This window comes from Mixophyes fleayi, chromosome 1 (genome assembly GCF_038048845.1).
Source record: "Mixophyes fleayi isolate aMixFle1 chromosome 1, aMixFle1.hap1, whole genome shotgun sequence".
Classification (NCBI taxonomy): domain Eukaryota; kingdom Metazoa; phylum Chordata; class Amphibia; order Anura; family Limnodynastidae; genus Mixophyes; species Mixophyes fleayi.
Window position 1 is genome coordinate 278543126 of NC_134402.1, and position 24283 is coordinate 278567408.

At 40.7% G+C, this 24283-nt stretch overlaps 1 protein-coding gene across 1 annotated transcript in view; it reads left to right on the forward strand.

The window, feature by feature from the left end:
• Positions 1–24283, forward strand: part of TDRD7 (tudor domain containing 7) — a 130812-nt gene that overhangs the window by 31169 nt on the left and 75360 nt on the right. Inside the window, exons 3-6 of the mRNA XM_075210917.1 lie at positions 13246–13387; positions 15823–16030; positions 17388–17473; positions 23893–24101. Coding sequence (XP_075067018.1) covers positions 13246–13387; positions 15823–16030; positions 17388–17473; positions 23893–24101 — 645 coding nt within the window. The remainder of the gene's footprint in view (positions 1–13245; positions 13388–15822; positions 16031–17387; positions 17474–23892; positions 24102–24283) is intronic.

Here is a 24283-nt window from a genome sequence, read left to right on the forward strand (position 1 = left end):
TGAAAGCTATTTTAATAATACTTTTATATTCTTAATTATACTCCTGTGTACATCAAGAAATAGTATACAAAAAAAATGACCACCTCACATTTACCTATAAGGGGGTTACATGCATTTTTAAGAAAAGCAAGAAGTGTAATTGTTCTTGACATATTTATTGTGAAATACGAAGAACTGTAGATGAGATCGCTGTGTTTTTGTCTGTTACATAATAAAAAAAAAAATTTTTGCTTGAGTTTTTTTTCTGTGTATCAACCAGCAGTAGTCGGCCATCCTGCTGACGTCCCAAGGACCCTGGTATCTTTTTTTTTTTTTCCCTCTACATCTTTAATATCTTGGTTGAACCGTTCACCCTGTTCTTCACTGTGGTCTCTCCGAGATTATTTGGGAAATGCTTAATATGGGAATTCAAAAAAATTTACCCTTTTTAAACTCCTATTGCAGCCAAGGTTTCTGTAACTATTAAGCATTTTCCTGACAATTTCTTTGTAGTTTGGATCCTTGACGTTGCCTAAAAATGTTGAAATCACTTGTTTGAACGAAGTCCACGCTGAAAGTTCTACAATATTCATTACATGCCCAAAATCTTCATCTTTTATCAGCTTTCTAATGTCAGGGCTTGTAAAAATGCCTTCCTTTAGTTTAACATTAATTATGTTGGGAAATTTGGTACTAAGACATTTGAAAGTTTCTCCATCTTTAGACAGTGCTTTTATAAATTGTTTCATCAGTCCTAATTTTATAAGTAGAGGTGGAAGTAAAACTTTATTTGGATCTACTAAACTGGATTTGATTACATTATTTTTTCCAATTTCTAAACTTTTTCGAGCTGGCCAGTTGTTTTTTTGCCAATTATACATTTTTAGCTCTGCTATTCCATTCACAGAGAAAACATGGGAATTTGGTGTAACCTTGTTGCTGGCTAAGTACCATGCATAAAATTTTAAGATTTCCACATATTAACCAGTTGTGTCTTGCATATGCAATCAGTTCCAAAACAGTTTTCAAATTTTCATGTTTCTTTAAGATAGACTAAGTTAAACTTCTTTTTGAAGAATCTATGAATGTATATGTACTGTTTGTGTAGTGTGTACTGTGTGTGTATGTGGTGGTAGGCAGGGGTTAAATTGATCCGGCACAGGGCAAAACTGTTGCATCTGTTGTATTTGGTTCCACCTTCACCAGCTCACCTTGTAGTTGTATGTGCAATGTTCCTTTAGACATCATGGGGTTTAGGCCCTTTTTGTAAATTTCAGCTTCAGACCCATGTGGACCTTCATCTGGCACTGGGTGGGGGGGAAGTTTTATGACGAGAACTGAATTGCAACTTTCTATACTACCGACCGATTTCTTTTATAGACAATGTTTTATAATGTAGACAGAATACATTTATTATTTTAAAAATATGAAAAAAGACTTATTAATAAGTACACGTTTTTTGTGGAAATACGTGATGTGATATGCAAAATCAGGAGTTCTTTTCGTGTTCAGAAGCCAAAAATCTATAAGTATCACATAAATTTGTTAAAAAAGCTTTTTCATCGCAAACCTGTGTAATCAAATAGTAAACAATAACCATTAAACAATAGCAATCTCATATCTCACATTATAATTGATATTACATATGAATTGTGTAATTAATCCAGATATTACTAAACATCAGTTAACACTATATAAATTGATCTTTTTGTTTTGTAGATATATCATAAAAATTGTAAGAATTGTGGCAATGTTTTATGACCAATTGAACTCATTGAAGTTAATCATAACCGACAATTAGTCTCACCTGTCATACTAAAATTAGATAAATGTATACATGTAATATATAATTCCATCATGTACATAACATAATGCTGTCTGTTATCATGCAAAATATAAATTGTATAGACTGTGATACTAAACAATGTTCTTTTTCATATTGGTATATGATGACAGAGAATTAAGAGATTAAAAATGTTATAGTTGCAATTTCTCATGTACCCAGATATTGTAAGCTACTTATCGTATTCTTTACAATGGCTCTTACTTATCTATATGAATCTACATATACTCATATCTGTACAAATATGGATAAATCTGTTTTAAAGCTTGATGTGTATATTTCTTGTATATTTTCTTGTATATTTCTTGTATCATGATAATTAGATTGACCTACAGATTTGTAATTTGATTGGTTAAATACCCAGATTAATCAGAGCTGATTCATTGCTCTATATATGTATACCGGACTTTGGTTCGGGATTTTACCAAGGCAAGCAATTCAAGCATGATACCTACAGTACCAGGTGTTCTCAGGTGGTCACCCATCCTGTTACTTATATGGCTCCACTCAGCTTGGCTTCCAAGATCTAACGTAGTTGGGCATTCCCAGAGTGGTATGACCGTAGTGGATGATGCTGCCCTTTGGGGGGGACCCAACATAGATTTTCTAAGTCCTAATAATTCTTGGACGTTGGTACTGGGGTGGGGAAATTCAACCTCATGTCTAGATTGGTGTATTGAACTCCATTACTAATATTGTAGAGAAAGTTCAATTTCCATGTTTAAACCTCGTGAGGCTAGGGTCTTTAAGGTAAAAACCATCTTTGCTTCTTCTCTCAATATTTTTAATTGGATCTCCTCCTCTCCAGTTGTTCATTTTTTTTTTTTAATACCTAAAAACATGAGTTCTGTAGGATCAGTGATGCATGGTTTGTACGGCTGATGTATTGCATTCCAAATGGACACTGTATAAGGTAGACCACATTGTGTTGCAGGTGATGAAATCATTGATTTTATATATTCTGTTGTCATGGGCTGAGTGGTACTGATGGACTCCCTTTGTGTTCCTACATTTTAGAGCTTTGCAGTTGGCACATCTGCCACAATAATAAAAGCCCGATGCTTGGATGAATTTTTCTAGCCAGGTGTCTTCTCTGATGTCATTCATCATCATCATCATTTATTTATATAGCGCCACTAATTCCGCAGCGCTGTACAGAGAACTCATTCACATCAGTCCCTGCCCCGTTGGAGCTTACAGTCTAAATTCCCTAATATAGACACACACACACACACAGACACAGACAGACAGGAAGACAGACAGACAAGGGTCAATTTTTGATAGCAGCCAATTAACCTACCAGTATGTTTTTTTTGGATTGTGGGAGGAAACCGGAGCACCCGGAGGAAACCCACGCAAACACAGGGAGAACATGCAAACTCACACACAGATAAGGCCATGGTCGGGAATCGAACTCATGACCCCAGTGCTGTGAGGCCGAAGTGCTAACCACTAGGCCAATGTGCTGCCCACACATTGCTCCTTTTTATATGAGATGTCATTGCTCCTTTTTATATGTTTATTTACTAAAGCCTTCTTCAAATCCGGAGCTTTTCTAAATACAATATCAGGGTATTTGGGGAGGAAAGTGCAGAGTACCTCATCTTGTATATAACTTTCTATCTGGCATGTGATCTGATAACTGTGCTGAGGGGCTGCTCCGTCCATTAGTTATAAGCCACCTTGCTATCAAATAGGGCATAATCAACAGCACGGTGCCTAGCTATAGCAACTGGTGTACCTACTACAGTGGAAATATTTTGGTAGACGTGCTTTTGTCCAGAGTGTAAGATAATAGGTTTAGAGTAACAGGATTGCATATTTATTTAACTTCATAGAAAATAGGCAAGCATATTATAATACATTCATCTCTAAATATTCCCAGCAGCTAAATCTAAATAATTTTCTACTTTGTAATACCTTGCATGTGTGCAGGTATCTTATGTTTATACCACACAAGCAGCAATATTGGCACAAATAATGACACATTGGCACAATATTACATGTAGCCCTAAAACTATCATGTCATTTTCAGGCATGTACAAAAATCTGGCCAGTAGAGGACAGCTGTAGGTCTGTCTGTGCTGTTGCTTCTCAAGCTCCCATTAGATGGGCTGCTCTGTCCAATGTTGCTGCCTATCTAAGTGGCCAAATTGAAAAAATGGTCTTGGAGCGTGTGCCAGATAGGTCTGTCTGGCATAATACCATTCAATTAGCTTTGCTCCTCATAAAAAAGGTGACATCACACAAACGGGTTAAAATATAAAAGTTGAAATGCTGTTAACGAAGGGATTAATTTAGATATGTCATCAACTCTAATTTAACCCTTTCACGTGTGCATTTTTTTTAATACTTTTTGTTTATGTTGAAATGATTATAATTTACAAATGTTATAAACCAACTAAATAAAATGTTCACATAATAGCAATACAAAGATAAACAAAATAGTACAAAAAGGCACAATATTATCAGCATGGGATTTTGAGATTTTAAAGTATCATAACATTGGGGAAGGGAAGTATGAGAGGGGGTGGAATGGAAACGGAGTGCCTGTCAAGGTGTATAGACAAACTACGAGTGAAACAGAGTCCATCTAGGTGTGTCACTATGTAGGTGAGATTGGATTATTGACTGCTGGTATTAGTAAGTGTATAAAAAGTAATGCATGTTATTGTCATGTGAAGGATCAAGCTGTATACAAGGTTATTTTAAGTTTTTTTAAATAGTTACACAGACAGTATTTGTTGTCTTTTACATTTGTCTGCTGTAAATATTTAGAGATGCATGTATTATAATGTGCTTTCCTATTTGCCATGAAGGTGTTAACAGAACATTTTTCCCTAATTCTATTTTTTTTTTTTTTTTTTTCTTCATAGCCTGTGCTGACAAATTGTAAGGCATAACACAAAGATGTGTGGGGTATAGAGGTGGGCAATGGGTGGGGAAGACAAGGATGAAAAAGGAGCTCCTACTCTGGAAGCTGTTCAATGAATCTAATGTAATGCTTTGAACATAGTAATATTGTCCCCCTTTGATTTGGGCAGGTTTTGACTACTATTATCTTACAGCTTTTGCATACTAGTGTAGTTGCATTGGCTGTATTGCTGTATTCATGCTCACTCAGAAGGTATTAATGTAAAGAAAACAAGCGCTCTTTCAGGCAAGTGTTTTCTTACAATTTTCTCATGCTACATGCTGAAAGAGCCCGGAAATTTATTGCAGTCAGTATACATCTGTAATGATTATGCATGGATAGCAGACTCTGTGATAACGAGATCATTTTGTGACTAGTCCATGACCCAAGAAATTGTATTCTGAGAGGGTTACCAAACCCCAGTGAGATTGAGAAGAGGGCTCTGAGAATATGAAAAGATTGTGGGGCAGAGAAGACAAAGAATGGCAATTTGTAATGAATGGTGCTATGCAATCAAACTTGCCCAAACTGGCATAACATTTAGGTAAAGTCCTAGAAGAAGAAATTGAATACATTTTCCCTTCATATTTGCAACCAATATATATGAAGGGGAAATAACAAATAGGGTTAGAGTTCAGTTAATCCCCTCTAGAAATTTTTAATTTTACAAATACTGTTTTAAAGACCCTATAATTAATTGCCTTTATAGAAGAGCTGTTTACCGCATATGCATGTAACAATTTAAGGCATTTATCAGAACTGAAAATACTGTACCTGAGAAAATGCTGCATTTATAGGTGGAAGAATGTTATGCTATGATCACCAGAATTTATGTCCATCAGTTTATGTAAGGACATTTCAGGGAGTCTCGGGGTCAAGTTTGAAGTTTGGGGCAAAGAACAATCCAGATACAATATTAAACATCTCCATTTTTCAAGTTTTATGGGTAGTTTTACGTGTGTGTATCTATTTCTGAACTTCTCAGACAGGTGCTCAATACATGTAATATCAAATATATGCCAAAAAAGAGAAATTTTACGAAATGAATAAAGCAATGACAATTTAAAAAAAAAAAAAAAAAAAAAAAAACCATAAAAGCAAAACAAAAGACTAGAAAAAAATTAGCTTTGAAAAATAGATTTAAAATGTTATGACATTTATTTGAATATACATTAGGCATAACCTTTTCATATAATTTTTGCATTTTTGTTTTAATTGTCTCTTGCGTCATTATTTGATAACTACAATTTAAGTCACTATTTACTTGTCATTGTGTCCTTATCTGATTTCTTGTGGTGTACATATATTTTTGAATGTTAATGTGCCATAAATGTAGAGACCTTTTTAAAACCAGATATTAAATAATGTACAGAATTATACACAGAGAAATATATTATAAGGGTGAAATCAGGCTTGCGCTTTATATTTCATGTTTAAAATACAGCAGGTAATTGCTCCATTTTGAAATAATCCGGAGAAGAGGTTGCACAGGCACTTCAATCGCTTACTAGGTTTTAAAGTATCATAACATTGGGGAAGGGAAGTATGAGAGAGGGGTGCAATGGAAGCACTGACTGCAACATAATCTATAAGTGACCAATATGCTCTTTTAAAACTACATTTGAAATACATGATATTTGAGCAGACCCTTTCAGACCGAGGGTTTTTACGAGCTCATTATTAGCGATGAGCTGTAAAAATGTGAAGCTTCTTCCATCGAGATCAAAATACTATGAAAATAAGGCATGATCGCTTCTAAATTTGGGAAAGAGCCAGTGTAATATCACCTTTAGTGCCAGATCTCAATACCATTATCACTATTGGAGCTTTTAAGTTTCAATACAGAACAGCCATTACTGCATAGTAAATTGTAAGGGCCCTTCTTGTAACTACATACATTATTTTAATGTAGCATGTTTTCAGTAAAGCTAATGATGTGTTAGGAACCCCTCCAGCCGGCACAACACAACCCGGAGTCTACTCTGCCAGTCAGGTGTTCACTGGAGCCCCTGATGGTGGGGACAGACTGGGCCGCAGACTGACAGAGGGTCGTGAAGTGTGTACCGGCTGGGGAGAACCCAGGCAAGCAGAGTCAGGTCCACGCAGAGTCAAAGGCCGGCAGCAGGTAACAGTAATGATGAACAAGCTGAGGTCAGAGGTCACAGGCAAAGTAGCAGAACGGGTAAACAAGCCAAGGATCAGGGTCACAGGAAAACACAAGCGAAGTCCAATACGAAGCCAAGGGTCATACACGGGAAGTCAAACGTAGAAACAGGATACAGGGACTGGAACAAGCAGGTCAGCAGACTGGAGCACAGAAGCTATAACCGGCCATGAGGCAGCAGACCTCATTGCCTTAAATACCCAGCTGAACCAATCACAGGTTGAACACACTCCTGCAGGTTAATAGAGCAGTCACTAATAGAGCCAATCAGGGCTTGCCCCTGGCCTGCACAGTTGCAGGCTAATGCCTGTAATTGCCTCCTATAATCTGCCCCTATTAATTAGCCCACAGGCTGTAGAATCGCTGCGCCCGGCTTCCTCCTATTGCCGGGACGCAGCTCTGAAGCGTCTGCTGGTTGCCCCGGCAACGGCCGGGTTACGGCCGGAAATGACGTCCCGGTCGCCATGGCGACGGCCGGGACGCGGGTGAGTGAGTCGCGGCGGCTGGGCACTGCCGCGGCTCGTAACAGTACCCCCCCCTTGAGGAGGGGTCGAGGGACCCCGACATCCTGGTTTCCTAGGGAATTTTTTGAAGAACTCCTTCAGTTTCTTTGGGGCATGGAGTTGTCTCCGCGGAACCCAAGATCGCTCTTCTAATCCGCGATTCCTCCATTGTATAAGGAAATGCACCTGTCCTTGAACATTTTTAGAATCAAGGACCTTTTGAATCACGAATTTTTGTGGCCCACTGGAACCTCTCCCAGGCACACTTGAAGACTGGGCTTGACCAGGATAAAGCACTGGCTTCAATAGAGAACAATGAAAGGTGTTTGGAATTCTTAACGAGCCTGGAATTTTTAACCTAAATGCGACGGAGTTCACCTGCTTGATGATAAGAAACGGCCCGATGAACTTAGGGCCCAATTTCTTGCAAGGTTGTCTGAGCCTGATATTTTTTGTAGACAGCCAGACTTTCTGGCCAACCTTAAGGGAGCAGGGGGTACGGTGTCGGTCCGAATTTTTTTTTGCAACAAGTGAGGCTTGTTTTAAAGATGAATGTACTTTCTTCCAGACAACTCTGAGATCCCTGGCAGTGGAACGGATCTCCTGGATACCAACGGACTGGAGTGAATACAAAGAGTTAGATCTGGGGTGGAAACCATAATTGCAAAAGAACGGAGAGGTTTTCGTGGATGAGTGACAGGAGTTGTTACAGGCAAATTCCGCCCAGGGCAACAAGGAGGACCAGTTGTCATGGAACTCCGATATGTAGCATCGCAAGAACTTCTCCAAGGACTGGTTAACCCTTTCAGTCTGCCCATTTGACTGAGGGTGGTATGCAGATGATAAACTGACCTTGATTCCCAGGAGGGTACAGAATGATCTCCAGAACTGCGCTATGAACTGGGAACCCCGATCGGAGACGATGTCTGTAGGGAGTCCATGGAGGCGGAAAATGTGTTGAATGAACAAAACTGCCAAATCTCGAGCAGTAGGCAGCCTAGTGAGTGGAATGAAATGTGCCATCTTGCTGAACCGGTCTACCACGACCCAAATGGTATTGTGTCCCGCAGAGGGTGGCAGATCGACTATAAAGTCCATGGACAGATGTGTCCAAGGTTTACCAGGGGCGGCCAACGGAACTAACTGACCTACCGGGCGAGTCCTGGGAACTTTGTTCCTGGCACAAACTTCACAGGACCGGACGTGACTCTTGACGTCAGCAGACAGAGACGGCCACCATACAGTACGGGAAAGGATTTCCAGTGTTTTGTAGACTCCAGGATGCCCAGCAGTCCGACTGTTGTGTGCTTCAGCAAGGACTGTCTTCCTTAGATGAACTGGGACAAACAAACATCCTGCCGGAGTGTTATCAGGAGCCAACCTCTGGAACCTTTGTAAGGTACAGCTCAAATCTTGAGTTAATCCGGCATGAATCATAGACACAGGAACAATCGGCTCTGAGCAGGTGACCGGAGCATGATGTGCCAGGAAACTTCTAGACAGGGCGTCCGCTTGAATATTTTTGGAACCAGGACGATAGGTGATAATAAAGTTGAACCGAGTGAAGAACAGCGACCACCGAGCCTGTCGGGGGTTCAGACGTTTGGCTGACTGTATATACTGTAAGTTCTTATGATCCGTTATAACGGAGATCTGGTGTGCAGCGCCTTCCAACCAGTGTCGCCATTCCTCAAAGGCCCATTTAATTGCCAGCAATTCTCGGTTTCCCACGTCATAGTTGGTTTCCGCTGATGAGAACTGACGGGAAAAAAAGGCACATGGATGTAAGCGGTGGGTCTGGGGGTCTTTTTGTGACAAGACAGCCCCAGCACCGACGTCAGAAGCATCTACCTCAAGAACAAACGGTACCCTAGGATCCGGATGTCTGAGAACCTGAGCAGACACAAAAGCTTTCTTCAGGGTTTTGAATGCATTTATTGCCTGTTGTGACCAAACAGTTGGATCACCTCCTTTGCGGGTCAAGGTGACAATAGGAGCCACGATATCAGCAAAGCCGCCAATAAACCTCCTGTAGTAATTGGCGAATCCCAGGAATCTCTGGACCGCCTTGAGGTTATTCGGTTGAATCCAATCCAGAATTGCTTGGACCTTGGTTGGGTCCATGGAGAAACCTTCTGAGGAGATTAGATAACCGAGGAAGGATACCTTCTGGACCTCGAACTCGCATTTCTCGAGTTTCGCGTAGAGGTGATGTTCCCGTAATTTCTGTAGGATTTGTCTGACATGACCCTGGTGCGCAGACAACGATTTTGAATATATGAGGATGTCATCAAGGTAAACAACAACAAAGTGTCCCAGGAACTCACGTAACACCTCATTAATCAAATCCTGAAATACGGCAGGAGCATTACTCAGGCCAAACGGCATGACCAGGTATTCGTAATGGCCCGAGAGCGTGTTGAACGCCGTCTTCCACTCATCACCTGCTCTAATACGTATGAGATTATAGGCTCCACGAAGATCAATTTTTGTGAAGATAGTGGCTCCTCTTAATTGATCAAAAAGAACGGAGATGAGGGGAAGGGGGTAGGTGTTCTTAACCGTAATAAGGTTCAGCCCTCGATAGTCGATACAGGGTCTGAGTCCACCGTCCTTCTTGGGTACAAAGAAACACCCTGCTCCTACTGGGGACTTGGATGGCCTGATGAAGCCCTTCTCCAAGTTTTCGTCAATATACTCCTGCATGGATTTGGTCTCTGGACCGGAGAGAGGATACAAGCGTCCCTTGGGTAATTTAGAGCCCGGAATGAGCTCAATGGCACAGTCGAAATTGCGGTGCGCTGGTAGTGTGTCAGCAGCCTTTTTGGAGAAAACATCCCAGTAGCCATGATACTGAGAAGGGAGCTGCTCCGGAATAGACTGAATAATACGTAGAGGTAGTGTCAAGCAAGACTGTGTACAATGGGGGCTCCACTGGACAATTTCTCCTTTTGCCCAATCCATGACGGGGTTATGGCAGGATAGCCAAGGGTGGCCCAGAATTAAAGGAACCGATGGACATTCGATAAGGCGTAAGACTATGGATTCCGAATGGAGAGCGCCAACGTTCAACTGTAGTGGTGGGGTCTCCCAAGTAATCTTGCCTCCTGGCAACGGACTACCATCTAAGCCACATACCGTAATGGCAGATTGGAGTTTAATCCGCGGAATCCCAGCAGAGCGGGCAAACTCGATGTCAAGGAAGTTGCCAGCAGCTCCACTGTCAATGAAGGCTGATAGTTTCGTAGAACGAGCACTGAACGTGAGCTGTGCAGGGACCAATAGTGCATTTTTCTGGGAGACAATTTGTAGACCTAAGTGAACTCTCCCCTCGTTCCTTAGGCATGCTCGTTTCCCGACTTGTTTGGGCAAGAACGGGAGAAGTGGCCTCTTGCGCCACAATATAAACATAAGCCTTGTGACCGTCTCCTGTCTCTCTCCTCAGAGGAAAGACGGTATGCTCCCAATTGCATTGGTTCCTCACCATCCTGGGAGATAGGAACGAAGGCGGATGGAGGTGATGACGTTTCCTTTTCAGTTTTCCGCTCTTTATATCTCCTGTCAATTTTAATGGAGAGGTGCATCAGATCCTCCAGAGAGCTAGGAGACGGGTATTGCACTAGCGAATCTTTAATCTGTTCAGATAGGCCGACACGGAACTGACTACGTAAGGCAGGGTCGTTCCATCCACTGTCAGGTGACCATCTACGGAATTCCGCGCAGTATTCTTCTGCCGACCGTCTGCCTTGTTTCAAGGACTGTAGGTGAGCTTCCGCGGAGGCCACTCGATCCGGGTCATCATACAGTAAACCCAATGCCTCAAAGAAGGAGTCTACGGACTGCATGGCCGGACTGGTCTGTGGCAAAGAAAACGCCCAAGACTGGGGGTCACCCTGTAGAAGGGAAATAATAATCCCAACTCGTTGCTGCTCTGAACCGGAGGAGCGGGGTCTCATCCGAAAATAGAGCTTGCAGCTCTCCCTGAAGTTCCGAAACAAGGTTCTATTTCCGGAGAACCGATCCGGTAAATTCATTTTGGGCTCACAGATGGGATCTGGAGGAGATTGTGAAGCTTTTGTGGCTTCTTCTTGAACAGACATACGCTCAGCCAATCCCTGCATCATCTGATACAAAGACTCAACATGGCCTGCTAGGGTTTGTGCCGGAGACGGTGTGGATCCACTTGCATCCATCCTAATCTTGTCTCCGTGAGTGGGCCGGTTATAATGTTAGGAACCCCTCCAGCCGGCACAACACAACCCGGAGTCTACTCTGCCAGTCAGGTGTTCACTGGAGCCCCTGATGGTGGGGACAGACTGGGCCGCAGACTGACAGAGGGTCGTGAAGTGTGTACCGGCTGGGGAGAACCCAGGCAAGAAGAGTCAGGTCCACGCAGAGTCAAAGGCCGGCAGCAGGTAACAGTAATGATGAACAAGCTGAGGTCAGAGGTCACAGGCAAAGTAGCAGAACGGGTAAACAAGCCAAGGATCAGGGTCACAGGAAAACACAAGCGAAAGTCCAATACGAAGCCAAGGGTCATACACGGGAAGTCAAACGTAGAAACAGGATACAGGGACTGGAACAAGCAGGTCAGCAGACTGGAGCACAGAAGCTATAACCGGCCATGAGGCAGCAGACCTCATTGCCTTAAATACCCAGCTGAACCAATCACAGGTTGAACACACTCCTGCAGGTTAATAGAGCAGTCACTAATAGAGCCAATCAGGGCTTGCCCCTGGCCTGCACAGTTGCAGGCTAATGCCTGTAATTGCCTCCTATAATCTGCCCCTATTAATTAGCCCACAGGCTGTAGAATCGCTGCGCCCGGCTTCCTCCTATTGCCGGGACGCAGCTCTGAAGCGTCTGCTGGTTGCCCCGGCAACGGCCGGGTTATGGCCGGAAATGACGTCCCGGTCGCCATGGCGACGGCCGGGACGCGGGTGAGTGAGTCGCGGCGGCTGGGCACTGCCGCGGCTCGTAACATGATGCAAATGGTTTTCCAATGTATTGTATTGCTTCATTATGAATCTACAGTCAGAAAACTTTTACTTTGTAATTTTGTTATTACAGTAATTTTCTCGCTGGATTTCAGCTCGCAGCTCCCTGAGCCGCGAGCTGAAATCCAGCTAACTATTACCGTATTAACGGTAATAGTTTTTCCGCGGTGCGGAAAAAAAAGAATTGAATATGCCCCATTGAGTGTAAAAGGGCAGGCATATTAGGCCAGATACCAACTGGCAATAAAATGCATGTTTTATTGCAATTTAAAATTAAAAATTCTAGTAATCGGAGGTGCATTGGTTCAATGACTGCTATACTTGCTTCAAATAACACCTGTTGATGGAAGCAATGTCAACTTCTTTGAGACTCCAGTTAACTGAAGTGAATGCAAAAGGGTAAGTGAAGTGTCTTCCATTGACCTCCTCCTGACCACAGGAGGAGGTCAATGGACAGGTTATACACTGCAAATCCAGCGAGATTAGGTTTTTTGAGAGTACCCGTTCCCCTCATTTTTATACATTGATCACGTGTGTACAAATATTTTGTGTGAATTACCAGCACTATGGCTAGCAGTTTGTAACTGTATATAGAATGCCACTTATGTGTTTCCTCTTTTTTTTTCCCCTTTTACCCTTGTGGTGCATATAATCCTTTCTATGTCTTAAGCTAGGGCTACAGTAGTAGATTTAGTCATGTGACTATGTGAGCTTAATACCATTGAAATCCTTTGGTTTGAGATCATGCTATTTGTTTCATGATCACACTACTAAAAGCTCTTTAGACTAAGTGTTTTTTTTAGTAGTTTGTTGCATCTCCAATCAAACTATTTTATTGTTTTCAGGTTACATGCCATGCTGTTGTCTGCAAGGAAACTGCCCAGATCGCTGAACTTGTGGCACGCCAAAGAAGCTCAAAAAAGAAATCTAGTGGCCAAGTAAACTGTCAGATGAGGTTGAAATATTCTGCCCCCATTACTCACATTGGTAATGTAACTTTACCTGTATTTGTGTCATTTGCTAATTAATGAAATTTAATTGTAATTAGCAGTAGACCTGAGTTCTGTATTTGCATAAATGTAATTCATCATCATTATCATTTATTTATATAGCGTAATTTACTTTTACAGTTTTTTATAAGCAGACCCAACAGAAGAGGAGCAAATCTTCTGTATTTTATCAGACAGCAGACCCCTTAATCAGTAAAACTATACTTTAAATTTTAAGATAATGAAACTTAAATTATGTTAATCAGCTTTTATCATCATTAGACATCATTAGACAATGTACTCCTTTTAACCGTATTTTGAAAATCATCCAGTTTTGCAGAGGCACATACAGGAACATGCCATAAGGATCTGCACAGATTATAGCACTGTTAGTGCTCTTACACAGGGCCTTTAGCATTCTGAAGCCTGGCTGTCCAAAACAAAAAGCAAACTAATAGCCCTGTATATTCACACATACATACTTTACAAACAATTGCTTAGCTTTGCTTCAGTTTCAGCTTTGCCTGCAGGTACAATATAATTGTGTTTTATGGGAGTTCTCGTTAAGCGCATAGTGCACTATATCACAGGGTTTCTTTGAGAACTCTTTAAATACTTTAATAAAAGTTAGGGCAAGGTTTGTCCACATAAAGAGGTAAACCTCCTTTTTTTTTTCCTGTGAAACAGGTTACTAAAATGCCCTTTTGACTCTGGTGTTGAAAAGAGCAATGAATGATCTTAACATAGATATGTGCAACATCTGCACATCCACCCAAATATTTTCAATATGTCTTATATTTTCCCTTTCAGTTGATAGTGATTGGAAAGCAGAGCTTAGCATGCTCATTCCTCCTTCAGAAATGAATGAATCAAGACTGAATTTTTTTTTTTTTTTTTTTTTTTTTAGAAATACTAGAATGACTTTTCACTGTTTCACTCAGTTATAACTTCAAGCGTCAAAGTTTTGTTTTGTTTTTTTTGCGACTTGAAGGGTAGTTCCACCCAAAACGTTTAGGATTACATTCTTCGTATGCCAAAATGATACAAGAGCACAACTACCATAAAAGATAAAGAAGTAAACCCTGTAATACATTACTTATATACAGTCAAGTCCATAAATATTGGGACATCAACACAATTCTCATATTTTGGGCTCTATACACCCCACCACAATGGATTTGAAATGAAACTAACAAGATGTGTTTTAACTGCAGACTTTTAGCTTTAATTTGAGGGTATTTACATCCAAATCAGGTAAACGGTGTAGGAATTACAACGGTTTCTATATGTGCCTCCCACTTTTTAAGGGACCCAAAGTAATGGGACAATCGTCTCAGAAGCTATTTCATGGACATGTGTGGGCTATTCCCTCTTTATTTCATCATCAAGCAGGTAAAAGGTCTGGAGTTGATTCTAGGTGTGACATGTGCATTTGGAATCTGTTGCTGTCGACTCTCAATATGAGATCCAAAGAGCTGTCAGTAACTGTGTTGAGTTTAAAAGGGATTTGTTTGTCAATAATGATACATTGCAAGGAAAACCTTGTTGCCTTAAAGTGGAAGTTCTGCCTAATAGTCAGCACATTCATGCTTTGCTACTAGCAACTTAGCTGCTTTTAAAGGGTAATTCCACTTAAAAGTGGAAACTCGATTTTTGGTGCAATATTTGAGCTACGACCCTGTCCCCAAAAGTTATTAGCCTCCTTATTGGCAGCTCTCCTAATGTCTGCTATGCACCCGTTGGTGCTCCTGTGCGCACTGTTTCTCTGAAATGTTTCTCTGAAAAATAATAGAAGAGAACAGTGGTGAACACACAAAGTACTTTGGGAACCAGCCAAGTCTCCTGAATACCAGAATACGGGTAAATAAACTTTAGGGATAGGGTTGTAACTATGACATTTCAAAACAAGATTTTCAGTTTTATGTGGAATTGCCCTTTAAACATGTGGCTCTTTGTTTTGATTTGGATCATGCTTGCCTTTGCTCTGCAAGATCTATAAAAATTGTATTCGAGTTGACCTACTTAGCTGTTTGGGGTTCCTTCTTGTATTATTTGAACATTACAAGAGTAAAACACTACCCACCCCTTATTTATGCATTGGTCAAACAGAGGAACATTTGATAATATGCAAAACTTATGGAAAAGGTATAAGGTCCCCCTTATCACCTTGCACTTTATATTGGTAACCCAGTTGAAGGACGCTACAGAAAACAGTAATGCAGTGGATATAAAGGTACATGTTATGCAACATAGTGATGGGCAAGTTGCAGTTTGCATTCGGTTGTCTAGTTATATGGTCATGTCATTAGATTGTAACATTTAACCAGTTATTCAGGTACTTACAGGGAGGTAACTAATGCCCATCTAGAGAGCAATGTTCTGTTAAAGAAGCTAACAAATGCATATTGATTTTTTTTGTTTTTTGTTTTTAAGGAAAACCTAAAGCAATGCTTAGAAAGCCAGGTTTTGCACCACAGCAAGACAGAGTTATAAGGAGGCCTATATCATCAGCTACAAGAGGAAAGGGTAATGTTTGGACTGGCCGACCACCAATTGACCCAACTAATCTTCATATCGGACCAATGTATGGATCTGGACTTGTTAGGGAAGTGCCAATGCAGAGGCACCCACTCATTAACAGGTGAGCACACAATCCTTTCTAGATCAGAATACGCACAACCTAATCCACATTTTATTTTTGTTTTTAAATTTTTTTTGTTCATATCCTTATGTTTACTATTTGTTGAAAGACCGTTGACTAATCTTATTTTAAGCCCTAGCCATTTTCCTCCCAAAAGTTTTGATTTCCTTTGTGTAAGCTGTGTTTTCAAGCTATTCTGGTGATTTCCAAGACTGGAATAGCTAGTATATTTCCTTTACTTCATGTGAGGAAATCTATTTAACCCTGATTAATTTCTTGTGGTTGAATACATTTGCTAGATGTGAATATGTGCCCTGTTTCCTCACATTATAGTGATGGCTTGCTTTACTCAGTTGCCAAATGTTCCAAAGGCTATAACACCTTTTTAAAATATAGAGCTCCCTCTTTATATCACCCTTTCCTGTTTTTACATGACTGTTGCTTACTACCAGAAATTTTCTGTGTGCCAAATGCATTAAAATGTATTTGTTACATTGTCACCCTTTTCTATAATGCCACCCTCTCTATAACACCAGTTTTGGCATGTGGTTTAAATTGTCAATATTGTGGTTTAAACTGGCAATATTAGAAGGGTGTTAAAACTAGTAGCTTTTCCTTTCCCTTGAATTGTCCATTAAATGTTGGAACATTTTTTTAAATGAGAATACCAATATTCCAACTAGTTTCATTATTTTAAAATTATTATTTTTTATGGATCTAATGAAGGGTGTTTAACTAATCTTGGGTTCTTTGAATAAAGTATACCTATTTAAATGTAGTTCTTTTCATAGCATTGTCAAGTTATTATATTCCTGCTATTGTTGGTGTTCCTGTGTGGTGAGCTACACAGATCATGGACGCTACAGTAGCACTTTTGTTAATACTTGTTACATAGATTCCTTTTGTTTTTTTAGCTGACGCATGCCTAACAAGAGGCCAGTTTGGCATGCACATTTGCTTAAATCATCTTTTTTTTTCTCTCTTTGTATTTGTCACGTCAGATAGTAATGAATGTTGTGTTTTTATTGTTGATTTGTGCAGTAATCCCCATGGAAATTTGTGACTATCTGTCACTTAGCATAGAAATAAAATGAATGCAATCTGTTTGCACATCCATTCTCTCACAAAAAGAGTGTTAGATTTTAATGGGTCAACAGAACATTACAAATGAAATGCAGAGTTTTCAAAGCGGCATATTTTTCTTCATAATACTGTTGGGAGACTGAGTTCTGGAAACTGATATTCCTTCCTGTAGTGGCTAATTGCTATTTGTACTGTAAGCAAAACAATTGTACATTGTATAAGTATAATTTAATTTTAATTAGCAATACAACCTTTATATTTCTGCCTCTGACAGGCCTGTAAGGAAAGTAACTCTTCCACCCCGATTCCAGAAAGAAGTGAACCAACATATTTTTCCGCAGCTTACCATAGATTCTAATGGTAGGTAGTCAACAAATTATTTTGCATTGTAGCCCAAATTGTTTGTCTTAAATTGGACATGTGTTTCCGATGTAAGCTTCATATTTCTGTATAACCTTGAACCTTTGTGATATAACACATATTCAGGCAGCAATAATGTAACGCTTACCTTCATCTCCTCCTTATCATTGTCCTTCATCCCACAAAATATTTTTCAGTTATTGTTCAGTTATTTTGTCAAAGATCTTGTGTTGTGAAACACCATACTTTTCCCCCACAGAGATACCTCATAGTGACCCTCCCTTTATTATTAATGGGCACCTCTGCTGGTCAGCAGCTTATTGAATGGCCACGGCACTTATTAAAGCAAGAGGCAACTATTGGTTATAGCTGTGCTTTGGATTCTTTCCTCTTCTGGAGTTAAGTCTATACAGAAGCTAATTAGGAGAGATCTCACTAGTATTAAGTGCTGGGATCCTGCTGCGTTTAAATGATTGAAGTTTATAAGCATGGACCCCACTGAAGTTTTGTGCATAGTAAGGGACAGGGATCGCAACAGAACATGGTGAATCATTTATTATTTTGGAATAATCTAGACCAATGATAAGCAACTTGATACACTTCAAGGGACAGGTGCAGCCCTCAATCTTCAAATGAGACACACTTTACCGTCGGAAATTAAAAAACAAAAGAAACTAGCTGCTGATTTTAATCCTGGTTAAAGAATCTCCCCCTATCCTTCCCCCTCCCATGAAATTGAATATTGGTTCTTAGCTGTCGCTGATCAGAGGTGCTTACTCTGTTAACTTTCCTACAGTTTGCTACCTTCACCTAAAGAGATGAGGACAAGTGAGGTAGACATGTTTAGGTCAAAAAATGCATCATATATCTGATCTGTTGATAGTAGCCATTTTTGTATTAATTGTTTGTTTTACTTGCATGCTTATTTATCAAATGTGGTTTGAGATATGCAATTGAACTGTTTTGTCTTGTTTCATTTCTTCTGTATTGTTTTAAAAAAAAAATAAAAAAATATTTGATTAAAAAAAAACAAAAAAACACTACATTTATTTAGACACACCAATATGCATTTTAATGTTCAAAAAATAAGTGCTACAAGTTATAACAAACAAATTTGCCAATTCAACGTGTTCCCCATGATAGAAAATGTTTGTACACATGTGCAGTTGAAACCAAAAATTTACAAACTTGCAGTATACCAGTGGTCAGTATGGCCTACCTAAACATTCCTTTCCTTGCTTTAGTGAATTAAGCAGGAATTGCAACAGTAAAGTGATTGGTGGGCTATGCTCAAACACTGTAATCTGTGCATCAAATGTACATATACCATGTATTTAATAGGTGTATTAAATCCAAAAGTCACTCCCTTGAAACAAGGTAGTTGCTGTCCTTTCGTGTGTAATAAATCTATGAAAAAAAGTAGAGGAACAGATGGCTATTAATGAAGTCAGATAAGCAAGATGCTGTTAGTGCACAAATGTTCGCTATAAATAAAACATATATGTTTTATCTAGAGATTACACTGTCAAAGTCCTCTGTTAACACCTTAGAGGACAATGGTCTCTCTTGATAATTAAAAAAGAAGAGCAGATGAAACGAGTTTGTTAGTGTAGTAATCAAAGTGGTCCTAAAGACCGATATAGTCAAAATGTCAACACATATGAAAACTAGACAGTCAAATTGTCGATATAAATCAATAGATTTAAAACAGCAACACACCATTTTTTTAATTTATTTTTTTATTTAAAAAAAACTCGCCTGTGTTGACATTTTGATTAGACATAATGTCTTGATGTTTGTGGTATTTCCTGAAGGGGTTGAAGTCCTGAGGATATCCTAGAAATGTGGGTGGTTCAGGTATTTCACAAGGTGGCGTTCAATTCCCTGTGGAGAGAACATTTTGTATACCATCACATGCTCCAGTGCCAGGGTCCCCTCCTTAAGCTATCATTTCTCTACTTTCTGCATACTATCCGACTGCTGGCCAGAACACAGGCCATTAGAATATGAGAATCAGAGGGCTACAGTCTTTGAGGGCTTCTCGGAGGAATAATATAGTCTTTAGGCCATCGGTTCCCTAAGTGTGCGCCGCGGCTCCCTGGGGTGCCGCGGCACTCCAAAAAAAAGAGAGAAAAAAAAACTTACCCATCCAGCGCCGAATCCTCCTTCTCGCTGTTCTCACTGACTGCCGGGTGTGACATCATCACGTCCGACAGTGTCAGTGAGGAGGGGGGCAGAGAGACGCTGAAGGAGGGGGGCAGAGAGAGACGCTAAAGGAGGGGGGCAGAGAGAGACGCTAAAGGAGGGGGGCAGAGAGAGACGCTAAAGGAGGGGGGCAGAGAGAGACGCTAAAGGAGGGGGGCAGAGAGAGACGCTAAAGGAGGGGGGCAGAGAGAGACGCTGAGGGAGGGGGGCAGAGAGAGACGCTGAGGGAGGGGACGGGGCAGCGAGACGCACGTGGAGGGGGCGGGGCAGCGAGACGCACGTGGAGGGGGCGGGGCAGCGAGACGCACGTTGAGGGGGCGGGGCAGCGAGACGCACGTTGAGGGAGGGGGCGGGGCAGCGAGACGCACGTTGAGGGATGAGGGGGACGGGGCAGCGAGACGCACGTTGAGGGATGAGGGGGACGGGGCAGAGAGACGCACCCTGAGGGATGAGGGGGACGAGGCAGAGAGACGCACCCTGAGGGATGAGGGGGACGGGGCAGAGAGACGCACCCTGAGGGAGGGGGACACAGGGTGTGAGATGGCGAAGAGGGGCAGTGATATGATGACTGAGCACAATGTGATGGTGAAGGGGTCTAAATACATCTTACGTCATTTTGACCCAACTACTTAAAAAACGGGACTACCTGGTAATTATTTTTGCTTGGTGGTGCTTTGGAAAAATTATGGTGACCCTAAGGGTGCCTTGAACTGAGAAAGTTTGGTAACCACTGCTTTAGGCTATGTTATAATTGCCCATACTGAGAGTGGTGGTCAACAACAAGTCTCACAACTTTTCTTCATGGAATGGTTTGTTTGTGCCTCAAGAGGTAGGTTGCCTGTTATGTGAGATCTGTGCAACACTGGTGACACTTTTGTGCATGTTTAGAGAGTTATATTTAACAGCTTTATTGTTTTCTGCTTACTGCAATATTATCTGTTATTTGTATTGACGCACTGTTTGAGTTCTTCTATGGTAAAGCTTGGGGCATTCAAGTTGCCAATTGTTTTTGTATACACGGTATAGTAACACATTATATTGTAGTGGAGATTCTGACTGTAAGAGAATTTTAATTCCACCTCCTCCTTCCATCACATACTTCTTTGTTCACACTAAGTGGCATTAGGACTGTAGAGTTATTGTAGAAGTTTATTTTTGGCATCATGGATATTCGTATTTCTTTTATGTTTTGCGGATTTATTTTAGGTAACTGGTATACATTAGTTGGAGTTGGTTATACAGGGAGGGCTGTGAAGGGTGGGAGTTCTGGTTTTACTTTGGTTATTTCTGTGAAGCAGTGCTGGAGATCAGGATTATTTATTAAAATCAAACCTGTAGATACTCTGAGTGGGTGATGTAAGTGTTGAGCATCTCCCAGTGAGATTAGCCAGGTAATGCGGACTGTAGCAAACCCCTAAGGCCACCATTAATTTGTAGCAGGAATATAATGATATGCAGAAAAGTTACACAGCCCTAAGCCACACAATCATGAGTAGGTCTAAATAAGGATGAGGCCTGTAGGCTAGTACTGGTCACTTTTGCGAATCCTGGACCTACACTAGTGAGGAAATGTTACTGTGGGTTATTTTCCGCCTTGGTTGATTCTGATTGTATACAGTTTCAGGGCAGTTAATACAAAAATATTCTTGTTGGCTAGAAACCACAAAATGGTGTTTTACAGTATATCCTGTGGTGGGCTCAAAGATGAATCCTGTATGGTTTTGCAAAATACAGCTTTATGGCACAATGTTAAGGCCCTAACTCATCACCCTACAGTCTTCTGGGACTCTTTCAGTGGAGTTGTCAATGAACCCCAGGTGCAGATTTACAGCTCTGCTAGTAGGTGTTACACTGCAGAAGACCAGTAAAGTTGGTGTTGGGATCTGTTCAATGCAGCCTGTGTGCAGGCATTCTTCCCTTCCATGGGACAGAATTGTTTACAAATAGCGCCATGTCTAGTTGCCAGGTGAGTTCAGGGAGCCCTACCGTCGCTGGTGATGAGTTTGTTGCTGGTCTCCGGATTCTATACCAAGCACCCTCAGAGATCATTGTATGTGTGTTTCCTTGCCTTGGCCCCTTCAGAGTCACCGATGCCTTCGGAGACCTGGTCAAGGCTACTTTCAGGAGTGGCTGAAAGCCTTCTACTTTGGTGCACAGGTGTGGGATCTGTTTTTCTTCTAGTAGGAGCAGGGTTAGTAGCTAAATACTTTATGCACGCCAAAATGCGCTGGAGTTAGAGACTGGCTCCTCCATGGGTGAGAAATAAGCCACAAATGATGGAAACTCGTTTCTTATGTGCCGATCTTTGTCAGCTGCCTCTCTAGGAATCGCCTGGGACAAGGCAATTTTTAACCCCTGACATAACTTCAGTAGTATTTAATTACTAGAAAGATTTGTATGATTCGAGAGTCTGTCATTTTTATAGTGGGTTGTCTGCCTATTTGAACAGTGTGGTGGTGCCAACTCTCTCTACACATAAGAGATTTTTTTTGATCATCCATTTACACTTGAGGGAGTAAATTTGGCAGTCGCCTCTTTTACATCTAGCAAGGCTTTCGACCTAGATGGCCCGCTGATTGAACTCTATAATAAAAACATAAATATTAGTGGTATTTGGCGTGGAAAAAACATCTTAATATCATCATCATCACCATTTACTTATATAGCGCCACTGATTCCGCAACACTGTACAGAGAACTCATTCACATCAGTCCCTGCCCCATTGGAGCTTAGTCTAAATTCCCTAACATACACACATAGAGACAGATGCTGTACGATGAAGTGATACGCCCCCTTTCCATGTCTGACACACTTACTAGTTCCTAAGCCAGGTAAGGATTTAGCTAAGATATAGTCTTGTAGGATTCTGGCTTTGACTTTATAAAATTACAATGCAAATTATTCACCCTGACCAGACAGGTTTTATGCCAGATAAATGCACTACCACCACAAGCCTTAGACATTTGTGTACACTCCTACAATTAGCACGAGAAGGATGATTAAACAGTGGTAGTTTTATTAGATGCTGTAAAGGTCTTTGGTTTTTGTGTAATGGCTGTGTCTCTGAGAGGTTTTGCGTCTTGTTGGGTTGAGCCATCAGCTCAGATAAAAACAGTGGGACCCAGTTACACCCATCTACTGGCCAAAAGAGGTCTTCATGGAAAAATTGCAGCAAAAAAGCTATACCTTCGACGTGGAAACAAGGCCAAAGGACTCAACTATGCATAAAAACATTGGGGTGCAGGAAAGTGGCAGCAGGTGCTCTGGACTGATGAGTCAAAATTGAAATATTTGGCTGTAACAGAAGGCAGTTTGTTTGCTGAAGGAATGGAGAGCTGTACAATGAGTGTCTGCAGGCAACAGTGAAGCATGGTGGAGGTTCCTTGGAAGTTTGGGGCTGCATTTCAGCAAATGGAGTTGAGGATTTGGTCACAATTAACGGTGTCCTCAATGCTGAGAAATATAAGCAGGTACTTATTCATTATGCAATATCATCATGGAGGCGTTTGATTGGCTCCAACTTTATTCTGTAGCAGGACAGCGACCCCAAACATAAATCTTGAAGACATTGGCTCTATCTTCAGCATAAAGAAGGAGTCCTGGAAGTGATGATATTGCCCCCACAAAGCCCTGATCTCAACATTGAGTCTGTCTGGGATTACATGAAGAGACTAAAGGATTTGAGCAAGCCTACATCCACGGAAGATCTTTGGTTAGTTCTCCAAAATGTTTAGAACAACCTCCCTGCCGTGTTCCTTCAAAAACTGTGTGCAAGTGTACCTATAAGAATTTATGCTGTTTTGAAGGCAAAGGGTGGTCACACCATAAATTGATTTGATTTAGAGTTCTCTTCTGTTCATTCACTTTGCAATTTAATTGATAAAAATAAACTATTAACACTTCTATTTTTGAAAGCATTCCTACTTTGCACCTTTTTTTTCACACCTGCTTAAAATTTTCGCACTGTTTGTGTGTGCGCGTTTGTGCGTGTGTTTATACACACACACACACACACACTATATATATATATATATATATATATATATATATATATATATATATATATATATATATAATATATATTTAATTATACACACACACTCTGTTGTAAAATATATTCATTTATATACTTTTACAGGGTACATGGTTTGATAATTACATTTTCACTGAACTAAATACAATAAAATAGTAACTGTTTATATTCTGTGTTTTAGCCAATGACACACAATCTGGCAAGCCTGCTCTGCTAGCCAATTTTCAACCTAACCTCTCTGTGATACAAAGCAACCTTCGTGAACTTTTAAGCAAACACGACCATGGTATACCATTACTGAAGTTGCAGCATGTGTACAAGGAGACCTTCAAGCATGATTTGAGCGAAGAGGTGTTAAAACAAGTTGTTAATTGGACGCACATTTGCACGGTATGGAAAAATAGTACTTTTTAACTTTACACTTAAGCTGTGTACATAATTTTATATTTTTCAGGCAAGACAAAGGTTAACTTAAAAAAAAAAAAAAAATTCACAATCACTGCTGCTGCTAAGTCATTTTGTGCATTGGTTTGCTATCGTGTCTGCTTGCAGCTGCAGTCTCATAGGTTTCT